Here is a 12,423-nt window from a genome sequence, read left to right on the forward strand (position 1 = left end):
GTTTTTCTTCTCTTTGTGCTCTGCCTTTCTCGCAGGAGAGAAGAAACAGAATGCACTTCAATGAATAAATCCGAGGAGAAAGGAAAAGAGTGAGAACCGTTAGACCTGGGCAGCGAGCTGCGGCCAGCTGTTGGCCCTCCTTCTGAGCAGAAAAGAAGCCATTAAAGGCGGAAGCGACTCATGCAGGAACTAATTCACTTTTAGGGCAGTTTGACAAATGAAGGAACATTCAAATCCAATCTACCTGGGCTGAAATTGAAGGGGGATAATTAAAAGAGCTCTTGCTATAACAGGTCTTTCTCTCAAAGTGCCATTACACAGCCACTTTGCCTCTCATTGAGGGACAAGAGCGCCCTCTTGAGTCAACATATAACAGCACACAGGACATATAAAGTTAATAATATTGATTTTATTTCCATCCATATATACAGATATTTTTTTTCTCTTGTCATATTTATATAGCTTAAAGCATTAGGATCACTGTACAAACAATGAACAAAGAACAATGAAAAAAGGCTATAGTTTGCTCTGTGTTAGTCACACTAATCATAAAGAGGAAGTACAGTTCATTGCACAATACTGCATGACGTGATTGGAGGAAGAAACACAGCATGGGTAAACTACAGCTGATTATCTGCTGGGTGTGAGATCCTACAGTATGTCAGTGGGAGTGAAATGGATCTACAGGAGCATGTAGTGCCCTAAAATAGGCCTGGGTTGCCATAGTGACTCGGGGTTATACGCAACACAACAGAAACAGCACTGACGTGTTTATGAAACACAAAACCGCACAACAAACAATGGTCCCACGGATGGAGTTACTGTCTCGTTTCAGGACCAGTTAACACGCTACAACGCAATAAAAAACACAACCACTTAATATGTATTTTGCATCGATGAGTAGGATGAGTATGATGGTCAGAAAAGCAGAACGGATGGCAGTGGGTCATATCCTAAAATATGTGTGTCTGCCTTTGTAATTGTGATGGCAGCACAGATTACGGTTTGTGTGTAAATGATGTCAAAAGTCTGATTCAAATGAGTACAGACACATTTTTGACAGATCATCTTGTAATACACACCATAGAACAACCGCGTCACACAAACATCAAAGAAGAGTAGTTTTCGTTTCAAGGTTTCATAAAAGTAGAAAACGAAAAATCTATTCAACTAATGTGAACTCTACACAAGCTAATTAAACGGCATCACTCCTATCGCCTCTGTGTTCAGGGACATTCAATTATAATAAGGGTGAATTAGGAGCAAGGTGGCCTGGCTAACTTTCCTGCCGCTCAACAGTTACAGCTGCGGAGGCTGGGAGGCAGCAGGCTTTGGTCACTCAATTATACAGCACCACCTGCTGTGGCTGGAACACCCAGTCTGTCGTGTGTCTGCCTACAGAAATACTGTGTCTCTGTACAGGGAATCATAGTTAGCATTCTAATAATTTGGTATTTTTGGTTAATTTACGAGGGAATCCAGTCATGGAGTAGTAATGTGAGCCGTCAAGGGCAGTGCAAATGAAATATGGAACGTATTATTTTTGGATGAATTAACTCTGCCGTATTTCATCCCAGCAGAGAAAAGGCAAATGAAACCTGTAGAGCTACAACAGTACTTTGAAGTCATTAACACAGGCACGCAAAAATAAAGCTTACCAAGCAACCATAAATAAAAAGTTAAATCCATTAACCTACAAAAACACGAGGTGCATCACTTCACGTGTTTGGGGGGAATCAGGACAGAAGATTGTTTCTTTTGGGGCCGTTGCATGCATTCACAAATGTGCACAAACACACACGTCATACCAAACATTTAGAAACTCTTTGTAGTCACAGAAACAGGGAGACGGACTCCACACGGAAACATCTCCTCTCTTCTCCTGATGAGGATCATGACTCCTCTGGGCGCTGACACACAGAGTTCACTCGAGGTTTAGAAGTAAGAATGAATGACGGATCCTTGATTTGCACCATCATCCGTTCTTCTCCAAATCTTTCAGTGGTCACTCGGTGCTCTCCTGGCCCAGCTCTTTGTCTTCGCTGATAACGCTCTCTGGCACGCTGCCCTCCCCCTGGAACAGCTCCTCCATCAGCTGCTCCCCTGCGCTGCCGGCCCGGGACGCCCACAGAGCGGCGCCCTCCCGCAGGCCCAGGGAGCGCAGCAGCCGAGCGTACTCCAGAAACGCAGACTTGATTAGTTTATGTGCAGGAGGAGGTCAAGGAGAACTCATAACATTAAATAAGTCAGAAGAAAACACAGTGAAAGTTTTCATTCCCCCTCAGGAAAGTATTGTTAGTTATACTCTGATTTTAACATCACATGTTGTTTGTTTTAGTAAGTATCTGTGATAATGTTCTTATTTAGTAGCTGATGATGAACATAATGAGCCTGGGCATTATCCTTGACTCAGACGTACTCTTTAAATCCCACAGAAAAGGGACAACCTTTTCTATCCCAACAAGATTCAGAGTTCATGAATTGATTTGAATTACGTTAGATAACTGTAATAGTGTCTATAATGTTTTTTCAAGACCATAATTAGTCCAAAAGTCTGCTGCCAAGGCTTTCAAAAAAGAAAGAGGAAGCCAGTCAGCCAGATTTAGATGCACTGCAGTGTCTTTTACATCATGATTATCATCATTATCACATACAGACACCTGACTAATATAATGAATGCGGGTGCTTCCATTCAGGATGAAGACACCACTGAACAGTTTGGTGAGAAAATAAATAATATGAATCTCATATACAGAGATCAGTGCAGTCATTACAATACTAGGAACACTATATGCATAACATAATGCAAGACAAAGAGTAGGAGTTAAAATACAAACTGCAGTCCGCAAATGTCTTTAACATTGAATCAAACCCTCTCTTAAAATGCTTCCACATCAACAGGTCTTTATCCCCTTAATGAAGGGACGACCTGTTTTTTTCAGAACTGTTGCTTTGACTGCATTAAGTTTTAGCAAGTGCAACTAAATATATTCAGCATTTATCTGATGGCACTGCGGCCCACCTCGTTTAGGCTACTTTTGATGGTCACAAAAATACTAAAGATTAGATGGAAACAGACACTTGAGTTTGTAGTTAGGCAACATTTATATTGGTTTTAAAATAGATATGTCACTTTCTTAAAGGAGGATATTAATGAATACACTGGGAAACTCTGAAAATGAGATATTTGATCTTCTTGAAAGACAGCTTGGCCCTGCGCAGGCTTAGTGTGCTCCTGGTGTATCTCCATAAATGATAAATCACTTAGTGGCTACAGGCCAGATCTGACCAATGAACAAGCCAGGGGGGATGTTTCCATCTCATGAGATGAAATATTACTTTAGAGGTTTACCTTTTCCCACCCCCTTATCCTTTGTTCTGTAGTGTGTTTATTACTACATTGCGCTGATCACACAAGATACAAATAAGAATATAATATAAGCCAAAAAAAAGGCTGACTAGTAGAACTTATGTATGCAGTTGCAATAAAGTAAACTTATATACATCTGAGGAAAAACATTGCAGGATGGGCTAAACTACAACACATGTATTATTTCTGTATGTCTATGTTCAGACGTTTTTAAAGTAAGTTCTAAAAGTTCTCTCATGAGATACGATGTGCTTTTAAATGTCCTTTACTGTGAAGAGCTCTCTACTATGGAGTGCACATCTGCAGTACAGATGGACAGCGTTAAGAGGGAACCTAACCCTGGTTATAAATGTCCATCGGAGTGCAGTAATGGGTTTTCAAAAAGGATATTGGAAGAGTCATCGGCCTCCATCACCCCGTACTTCAGACAGGCTTCGATGAAGAGCGCGGCTCGATCAAAGTACCGCATGCTGCCCGGGAGATGGATGGAGGAGGACAAAGACACAGGCATGAGGAGGTGAGAGCTATTGGCAGACCCCAGCCTCATCCCTGCCCTGATGGCTGGGATCCCAAAGCATACATCAGCCCTGATGTCCCCCTAATTCCCTGAGCTTTCACTGTCAGATCTCAGAGCACGAAGAGGAGAAGTAGAACAACAAACCAAGGGAATCGTTTTGGAGGAAAAATATATGGGGTCACTCAGACCATAGTTTATACTGCCATACACTCAAAGAAAAAGTCACAGGGTAAAACATTTGGAATTTTAAAAGAGATAAAGTTAAAAGGTATTCCTAATTATGATGGCTTTTTTAATTTACCGAATTTCTGGGAATGTAATGAATACAAGAAAGACCAGGGTTTCTTCATATTTTCCAATGCAACACTTCATAGGACTTCATTCTAAGCCCATGCCATGGTCTTGCACGTTTTTTGAGCTATGTCTGCGATTATATATATATATATATATATGGAAAGCGCCTTTGAGCATTAGGAAAAGCGCTATCAAAATCGAATGTATTATTATTATTATTATACAATAGGCTCATAACGGCATCAGTCCAGGGTCTTACCCGTGCAGCATCTCTCCTACTTTGTAAAAGCAGCCCAGCGACAGCAGCACCAGGATGGCTTTGGACTTCTGGTTGACCTGCGGGGAGCACAGGTGCTCCGCCCAGCGCTTCAGCACATCTGAGCTCTCTGCTGGGTTCAGACGCACCTGGAAACACACACACACACACACACACACACACACACACACACACACACACACACACACACCACACACACACACACACACACACACACACACACACACACACACACACACACACACACACACACACACACACACACACACACACACACACACACACACACACACACACACACCACACACACACACACACACACACACACACACACACACACACACACAATGTCTGTCTTTCCAAAATCCATTAATTGCAATGCTAATGCTAACGCTAATGAGAAAACTTGTTCAAACATAGTTGCAAATAAGCTAAAATAATTACATTCATAAGTTCAAATCGGTGGCTTAAAGATCACTGTATAAATCAAACATTTTATCTTATATTATTTATTTAAGACTTTAAATAGCAACATTTATTTTTATGTTGTTTTTTAAATATTTTAATCGTTTAACCTTTATTAGAATAATGACTTTTTTTATTACTATTATCATTTAATTTGTATTTCTGTTGTACCTATATGATCACTTTATGTTGTAGGGTTTTATATTGTTGCATCTATTCACTTGTCTTGTGTCTTATCATCCGAGATAAATCATTATTTATTTGTATCATACATTTTACCTCCTTTTGTCTCTTAACCTGTTAAAATGTTTTGCTGCATGTATCTGTAAAGGTTTTAACATCTGATCTGAGGGGAATTTCTTGTTGTTTATTTTTGTGTGTGCCATTTTGTAAAGCACTTTGAGCTGCACGTGCTGTATGAAAAGTGCTATATAAATACAGCTTTATTATTATTATAAATGTGAATAATCTGTCACAACTCTTCTTGCAATTACCAACAGATAATATGTAAACTCAAGCATACTGTACAATGTACACAGTTAGTACACTCTGAACTTGCACAACTCACTCTGACACTATCCAAACATTTCACAGTGTGTGATGCTTCCTGTTGACGGACGCCGTCATGCTGAGTTACCTTAGCCAGCCAGGCGGCTCGGTTCCACTCCCCATAGGTCTGCAGGTAGCGACAGGCATCCGCCGCCTTGTCAATCAAACACAGCAGCTGGACACCCTCTGACGGACAGCAGAAGGGGAGAGTTTGTGTATGCATGTGAAATGGAGATATAATAGCCTATCTCTATGCAAGACCGGAAACCAGTGTGATTATTTATTTACACACTGCTGGCAATAGCCACACTCATTATGCAATATTTGGATCAAGTTGAATCCAATATTTTTATAAATATTTAACCCTTGTGCCTCACTTTGAAAAAAAAGTTATTTTGATGTCCTTCGAGGATATTAATGTTGGAAAAACTGCTGCTGTTTTGTTTTTACAGAAAATCAGGAAAACACATCTATTTGTCCTGAAGGGCAAACATGAAAAACGGCTCCATCTGGAGGAAATCAAAAAATGTTAAGCCAGGGCTGCAGTCGAATAGTCCAAAAATTAGCTCCTAAGTTCTAACCCTATCTCCTATTCCTTGACCTCTGAGTGAAACGTCACGGGGTTAAGGGATAGTGGATAGGAGAATTCAAAAGGACTTAGGAGAAGAGACCGCGGTACTTTAGAGAATCCGAATGCACTTTCACTATCCGACGTGTTTATGATGCGCCAGCGGACGTCATGAATGTGCGTCTGCTGCTGTGGGGAAACTATGGAAACTACACTTTTCTACAACATGGATGTTTAATAAGAACGAGGGACTACTGTAAACTCATCTAGAGACTCTGCACCGTGCTCTGATGCTGTTGCTTTGCTTTATGAACGTGGACAACAGAGTAACATATTCCTCATGACCAAAGTTGGAATTGAAATAAAAAAGGAAAGTGAAACTTATGCTCGTCACCCTCTCCCTCCGGTCCGCATTAACACAAATGATCCCAATACGTATGATTGTATGAAAATATCTTAAAATCAATACAAATGTATTTATTATAAACGTTAGTCCTTAACATCTATCACTGTGTATATCACCATTCAAACATCTTTTAAAAGTTGAACAAACCCCACACAGCTCAGTAAACACTGTGAGATGTTGACTTTATTTGATCATTTCAGTAAAAACTAACGTTCATATTTCTCTTTTTGATTATAATACTGATGAACGTTCAGAAAAAAGCACTTTGACAACTTACCACATACGTTTTAAAATGCTTAATAAGCACCGTAACTTTCATGATATCATTTCTCGGTCATAATCGGTTGTTTCCGTGAACGGCCGACTGTTGTGTGACGGCAAATGCTGCGGCCGCAATGCATTGTGGGGCAGCATTTTCTCCTCTCCTTTCGGTTAGGGAGGTCCAGTGGTTCCTAAGCTAAAGGAGGTTATAAAGGAAGTTTGAAACCTCCTTTCCTATCATCTAGAGAATTCGAACGGCACTTATCATGGCTGCCACTGAGGGACTTCCGGGTCATTTCACTCTGTTAGGAAGGTTCCTAAGCTAAATGGACTATTCGACTGCAGCCCAGGGCTTTAGATGAAAAGTCTGATACAACAAAATGGATGACTCGAATGTCCTCAAAATAAGTGGTTTTTACAGGTCCTTAAGTTAATAGTTAAAAGTTAAAACTAAAGAAAATCTCACCCTTGCCAAAATGTATGCCATATTTAAGAAAAAAATGAAAAAGCCCAAAACTTGCCCAATGAGGCACAGGGGTTAAGGATAAGTGCTTTTGAGGCTGCAGCCACCCACACGCTGCAGATACTCATTAAAACCCAGAGGAGAAGTTTTTTTGTTTTTCAGACATACAGCAACTCTACCTGCTAGCTTGCCGTTGGCGATCATGTTGGTGGCCACTAGTTTGATGGTGGACTGAGAGGGTCCTGAGGAGGTGATGGTGGTCACCAGGCAGGCTTTGAGGGAATCACAGTAGTAGCTGGAGTTGTCTGCGCTCGTCTCCAACAGTAACTGCACTGCCCGGTCCGTCTGAGAGCCACAACAAAGAGATGAGGATGTAATGACTGAGGACAAACAACAGCAGTAACAAGGGGAAATTATGTTCATTATCAGGGTTTCATCTGGAGGGGATGAGGTTCAGGCGGGGTCAGCTCATGCTGGCCTCAGCCTGTCTGTCGATTGGAGGGGAGCGCCTCCACGTACAGCCTGCTGATTGCAGCCTGTGGTTAGAGCCAGAGTGGGGACATAAAGTGGGGAGGGGTGACTGCAATCCCCACAGGCTGAGACACCAGGGGGGACACAGGCAGCACTTAACGTCAATCTTGCCTCATTAGGCTCCACAGCAGCGACATCACCTATTTACCCTCATGGGAATATGCTTGTATGTCCAGCTATAGAGTGTGAAGGTGTTAGTTAGTGTTTTTGTGGGAGACAGGATGGTGGCATATAGTCTGGAAGCTTTAAGCAAGAAAGAAGTAAAAGCAAAACCTCTGCCAGGTTTATTTTTTGAAATATCAAAAGGAGGTTTGCCCTTAGAGGCAAATATTGCACTTTGAACTCATCTATATTTAAAAAGCCTCTTGGTTAAGCTGTTAAATGCAACTCACACAAAGCTGGTCACACACAAGAAGTCGTCTTTTTAGAGATATTTCATCATCATTGGACAGCAATGCTTCAAACATGTGATTTTATAATATATGATGCATTGCTGTAGAGAAAACTACCACAGTCACAATGGACAATCTTTAACATCTGCAGTGGTTAAAGGCAACAGACACATTAATGCAGCAGCAATACTTATCCCAAAACATCATATAAAACACTTGCAGGGAACATTTTACATAATTACATGACATAAGGAAGGTTTTGAATGCAGGATGTTTATTTGTAGTGGGGCACTGAAGTAGATCAGAATATTTTAGTAACTTTGATGTCAATTACAGAAGACATGTTTGATCATCTCCTAGGTTATTTTAAGGCTGGGGAATGTGAGCCAAAACCCTTCTATAATGACACTCTTCTATGTTATAATTGTTTCTGTAGGACAGTGTGTGAACAGTCTGTGTGGTGCAGTTCCTACCTGACCCAGCAGGAGGAGCTGGTCCGCACATTTCTTAGTGTGTTCATAACTGGAGCGCTTCACTTCCTGCAGGTGGACCCGATCCAACTGGAATTTCTGTTGGGCAGGAAAGTGAAGACAAAAGTTAGCTTATTTTAACAAAATGCCTCCATAGATCCATAAGCGTGTGTGTGGGTGAGCAGTAGAGATGTATCATTTCTGGACAGAAAAAGAGTAATGATGTGCAAAAAAAGATATGGAGGACAATTATAGAAATACAGAGAGCAGAGATGGAGAGCGCAATTAAAAAGCCCTTAAAATATTCAAGAGTTCTCCCAGTGTCTCTGGTGCCAGAGCCACCCATACTTAATATCAGTGCTTTCCCCCCCCATTATTTCATTACATGTGCCCAATTGGGAGTTCAGATATTTTTTTCAGAGAGCAAATGATAGGCTTGAAACATTTAAACAGCGATAGCTATTTTAAAGAATGAGTTTTATATGAGGACTAGAGGGAAAATGGTTCAATAACGAGAGCGATAACAGCATAGTAGAACATTAGTTGCACAGGATATGTGTGTGTATGTGTGTGTATGTACACCCTGTATCTTTATCCGACACAGGCAGTACTTTCTTTGCACTTCAGTGAGTCACAGCCGTGGGCTTAAAATCCTTGCAGAGATACAAGATGAGTTTAGTAACCGCATGCTCTTTATTGGAGTCGTGGATATTAGTAATTACAGCCAGGCTGCTGCCACTGAAGCTGTTTTATGACAAACAGTTGCGAGAGTAGCTGCCGAGTGTCTGGGCAGCACTTTGAAACTTTGGGATCACTCCGCGGCTGCTCATTAAAAGTTAAAACTATTTTAAAGAACAGAATAGTGCATAATCCATCCAATTAACCTCGAAAGACACTCAGAGAGAAAAAAAGACTTATTTGAGGTTTTTTAATAGAACATCCATGAAATTAGACAGTCCATTCATGCTACTTTAAGCTTTAATAGTAACAGCCGTTTGACATTTTCCTTAACTGGCTTTCATCAAAAAAGGTCGAGGAACATTATGTAGCTTTGTAGGTGAAGAAATCCAGTCTGGCTTCACTTGGACAACCAACTTTTAAACAACTATTCCATTTGTTTTCTTTTTATAACTATGTCCGCAGAAGTAGATTACTTGCAACACAAACACAATGTTAGGGTACATAAGATCTAACATGGAACATTTTTTTTTAATGGAAAACAGATGCATTCCTGATGAACACATGAAGGTGGATTTCTTTTTTTATTCAAATGGACTATGATGGTGCTATGTTGACCGGCAAAGGTAGAAAAAGGCGGAGGAGGACAGATCAATAGACATCTTCTCAACATTTTACAGAACAAACTGGGTCAATAATTAGTGCTGAAAAAAAAGAAGGGATCCAAGGTTTTGTTTATTAAAGCCATCAGCAAGCGAATTGATCCGAGCAATGACACGGAGCAAACAAGAGATGTTTTTTTCATTGAGCGTAGCCTGGGGTGGGCTAGAGTCATTGGAGGAAATGTTGGTGGGATTGATTTTAGTTTTAGTGGGGTCAAAGTGAAAGATAGGTTTGACCTTAAAGGCTTGAAAGTGTGAGATACTTCCCTAAAAGAGCGAGGCTTAGTGAGACAACAGAAGAGATACATACACAATAGGGCTGCTCAATTAATCGTATTTTAATCGCGATTACAATGATGGCTTGCAACGATTACGAAAACAATTATCGATTATCGAGGAGGCTGTCTGGAGGAGCCGTAACCGAGGATACACTGATTTAGAGGAGAGAGGAGTCTCTCTGGAGGAGCTATAACCGAGGGTACACTGATGTATTCTCCGGAGTCGATTTCAGCCAACAGTGATGTTTAAAAGAGGCGTGACGCATGGCTGGATTTATGTCAACGAAGCACAGCTCTGCAAACTGTTCCCGTTGTGATTATAAGTTATTCAAGATGATGAAATGTAAATCAGACTTTCCGCCCTTTACCGTTTGTTTACTCACTAATCACATCTCCCCTGGATGTTAGGCTATTTATTTTAATACAACTGCTTTCATTGTGAGGCGATGTTTACAGTGAGAACCGCAATAATATATGTAACAGGCCTACATTACACACTTTATTTGTATGCTTTAGTAGATATCTACAAGTAAACAGTAGATATTTTTCATGAAACCATATAGTGCTTCACATAATAAAATATACAAGGGCTGTAGCCTGATATACATTATATGCTTTAGGAGCTGTATGTGTGTGTTGTACAGTCAGTAGGTGTCTGTTGTGGAGTGTATAGGTGTCTGTTGTAATTGAATTTGCCGCCAGCAGAGCCAGCAGTTATGAGCATTTCTTTCTAAGCCCCACCTTATTGCGAGTACGTTTTGATTGACGGCGGCAATATTTATCGTCCTAACATGCTCATTTTCTACGGTAATGTGTCTGACCCACCACCGATGCTGTATACTAAGTTTGGCGTTGAAAAAGAAAACATGGAAATTTAAGGTAATATTTCACTGTTTTCAACATTATGCTAATTCAAAACAAATCAAGTAGGTGGAGCTTTGGGGTTCAAGGACATACTATGTAGAGTAGGTCCACCCGAATAAGTGGGCAACATTTCAGGTCATTCGGAGTTACGGTGCCACTTTGTAAAGGTTTCCAAAAATGGAAATGTAGTAGTTTGGATTAATTTGTGACATGTAAATCGTCAAAAATGGTACATTCTCCGTTAGGTTACGAGTTCCCCGTTTGAGCTAGCAACTATTTTCTTCGCAATTTAGCATCATATTGGTTACTGTCCTGGATTGGAATTTTTCTGATCATTCCCCTAGGAGGAGTTTGCAAGAATGTGCTTAAAATGCATGAAAAACGCACATTTTTCAAAATGGCCGACTTCCTGGGGGGCGGGGCTAATGGAAGGCAATTTGAAATATGTGTGCAATCATAATAGTAATGTGTATACTGCGTTTCGTGAATATCGGAAAAACTATATGCGAGCAGTTTGGAGCAATTTGCACCATGTAAATCGTCAAATTGTGTATTCGCTGTTAGCTTACGACCTCCACGATTGAGCTATCAAAAATGTTCTTCTCAATATAGCATCATATTGGATAGGGGCTGAACGTATCCTGGATTGGAATTTTTCCGATCATTCCCCTAGGAGGAGTTCGCAAGAATGTGCTTAAAATGCATGAAAAACGCACATTTAAAAAAATTGCCGACTTCCTGGGGGGCGGGGCTAATGGAATCTATATACAAATATGTCTGCAATTCTATGAGGAATGTCTGTGCCAAAATTCGTAAAGTTCTGAGAAACTATATGTGACTACCACACAATAGGGGGCGCTAGTGAGCAGTTTTTTTGAAAAATTACGTTTTTTTTTTTACATTCTCGAAAAGGTCGTGGGCTCTGACGTGTGTCCCAAGTTTTGCGTCCGAAGCTCATTTTATGCTATCGCAATTGAAACATTTGTTATAGGCCACGCCCACATTCTGAATTTGTTGCGACACTTTAAATCTGAGTTTGTAGTCACCCCGAGAGTATGTGTAAAAAAAAAGAAGAAGATTAGTCCATCCGCTCGTGAGTTATAAATTGGTGGTGTTTTTGGCGCCCCCTATAGTCCAAAATGAAAATGCTTTGGTGTGCCTATTCCGCAAGACAGACTGAACCTATCTACGAAAATCTGTGATGTTTGGATACATTGTTGATGAGTTATGAGCATTTCTTTCTAAGCCCCACCTTTTTGCGAGTACGTTTTGATTGACGGCAGCAATATTTATCGTCCTAACATGCTCATTTTCTACGGTAATGTGTCTGACCCTCCACCGATGCTGTATACGAAGTTTGGTGTTGAAAAACTGAAAA

At 40.6% G+C, this 12,423-nt stretch overlaps 1 protein-coding gene across 4 annotated transcripts in view; it reads right to left on the minus strand.

Annotated features, from left to right (window-relative positions):
• Positions 1 to 389: 389 nt before the first annotated feature.
• wdr11 (WD repeat domain 11) overlaps positions 390 to 12,423 on the minus strand; it is a 111,940-nt gene continuing 99,906 nt past the window's right edge. For 2 of the 4 annotated variants that reach the window (XM_034240939.1, XM_034240928.1), the window contains 6 exons: positions 8,567 to 8,662; positions 7,350 to 7,515; positions 5,492 to 5,658; positions 4,441 to 4,586; positions 3,761 to 3,840; positions 390 to 2,205 (listed from right to left, as the gene is read on the minus strand). In XM_034240939.1, the coding sequence (XP_034096830.1) occupies positions 2,006 to 2,205; positions 3,761 to 3,840; positions 4,441 to 4,586; positions 5,492 to 5,658; positions 7,350 to 7,515; positions 8,567 to 8,662 (855 nt within the window). In that variant the 3' untranslated portion in view covers positions 390 to 2,005. The remainder of the gene's footprint in view (positions 2,206 to 3,760; positions 3,841 to 4,440; positions 4,587 to 5,491; positions 5,659 to 7,349; positions 7,516 to 8,566; positions 8,663 to 12,423) is intronic. The other 2 variants (XM_034240958.1, XM_034240948.1) reach the window with 1 other exon arrangement.

Source organism: Gymnodraco acuticeps, unplaced genomic scaffold (assembly GCF_902827175.1).
Source record: "Gymnodraco acuticeps unplaced genomic scaffold, fGymAcu1.1, whole genome shotgun sequence".
NCBI lineage: Eukaryota > Metazoa > Chordata > Actinopteri > Perciformes > Bathydraconidae > Gymnodraco > Gymnodraco acuticeps.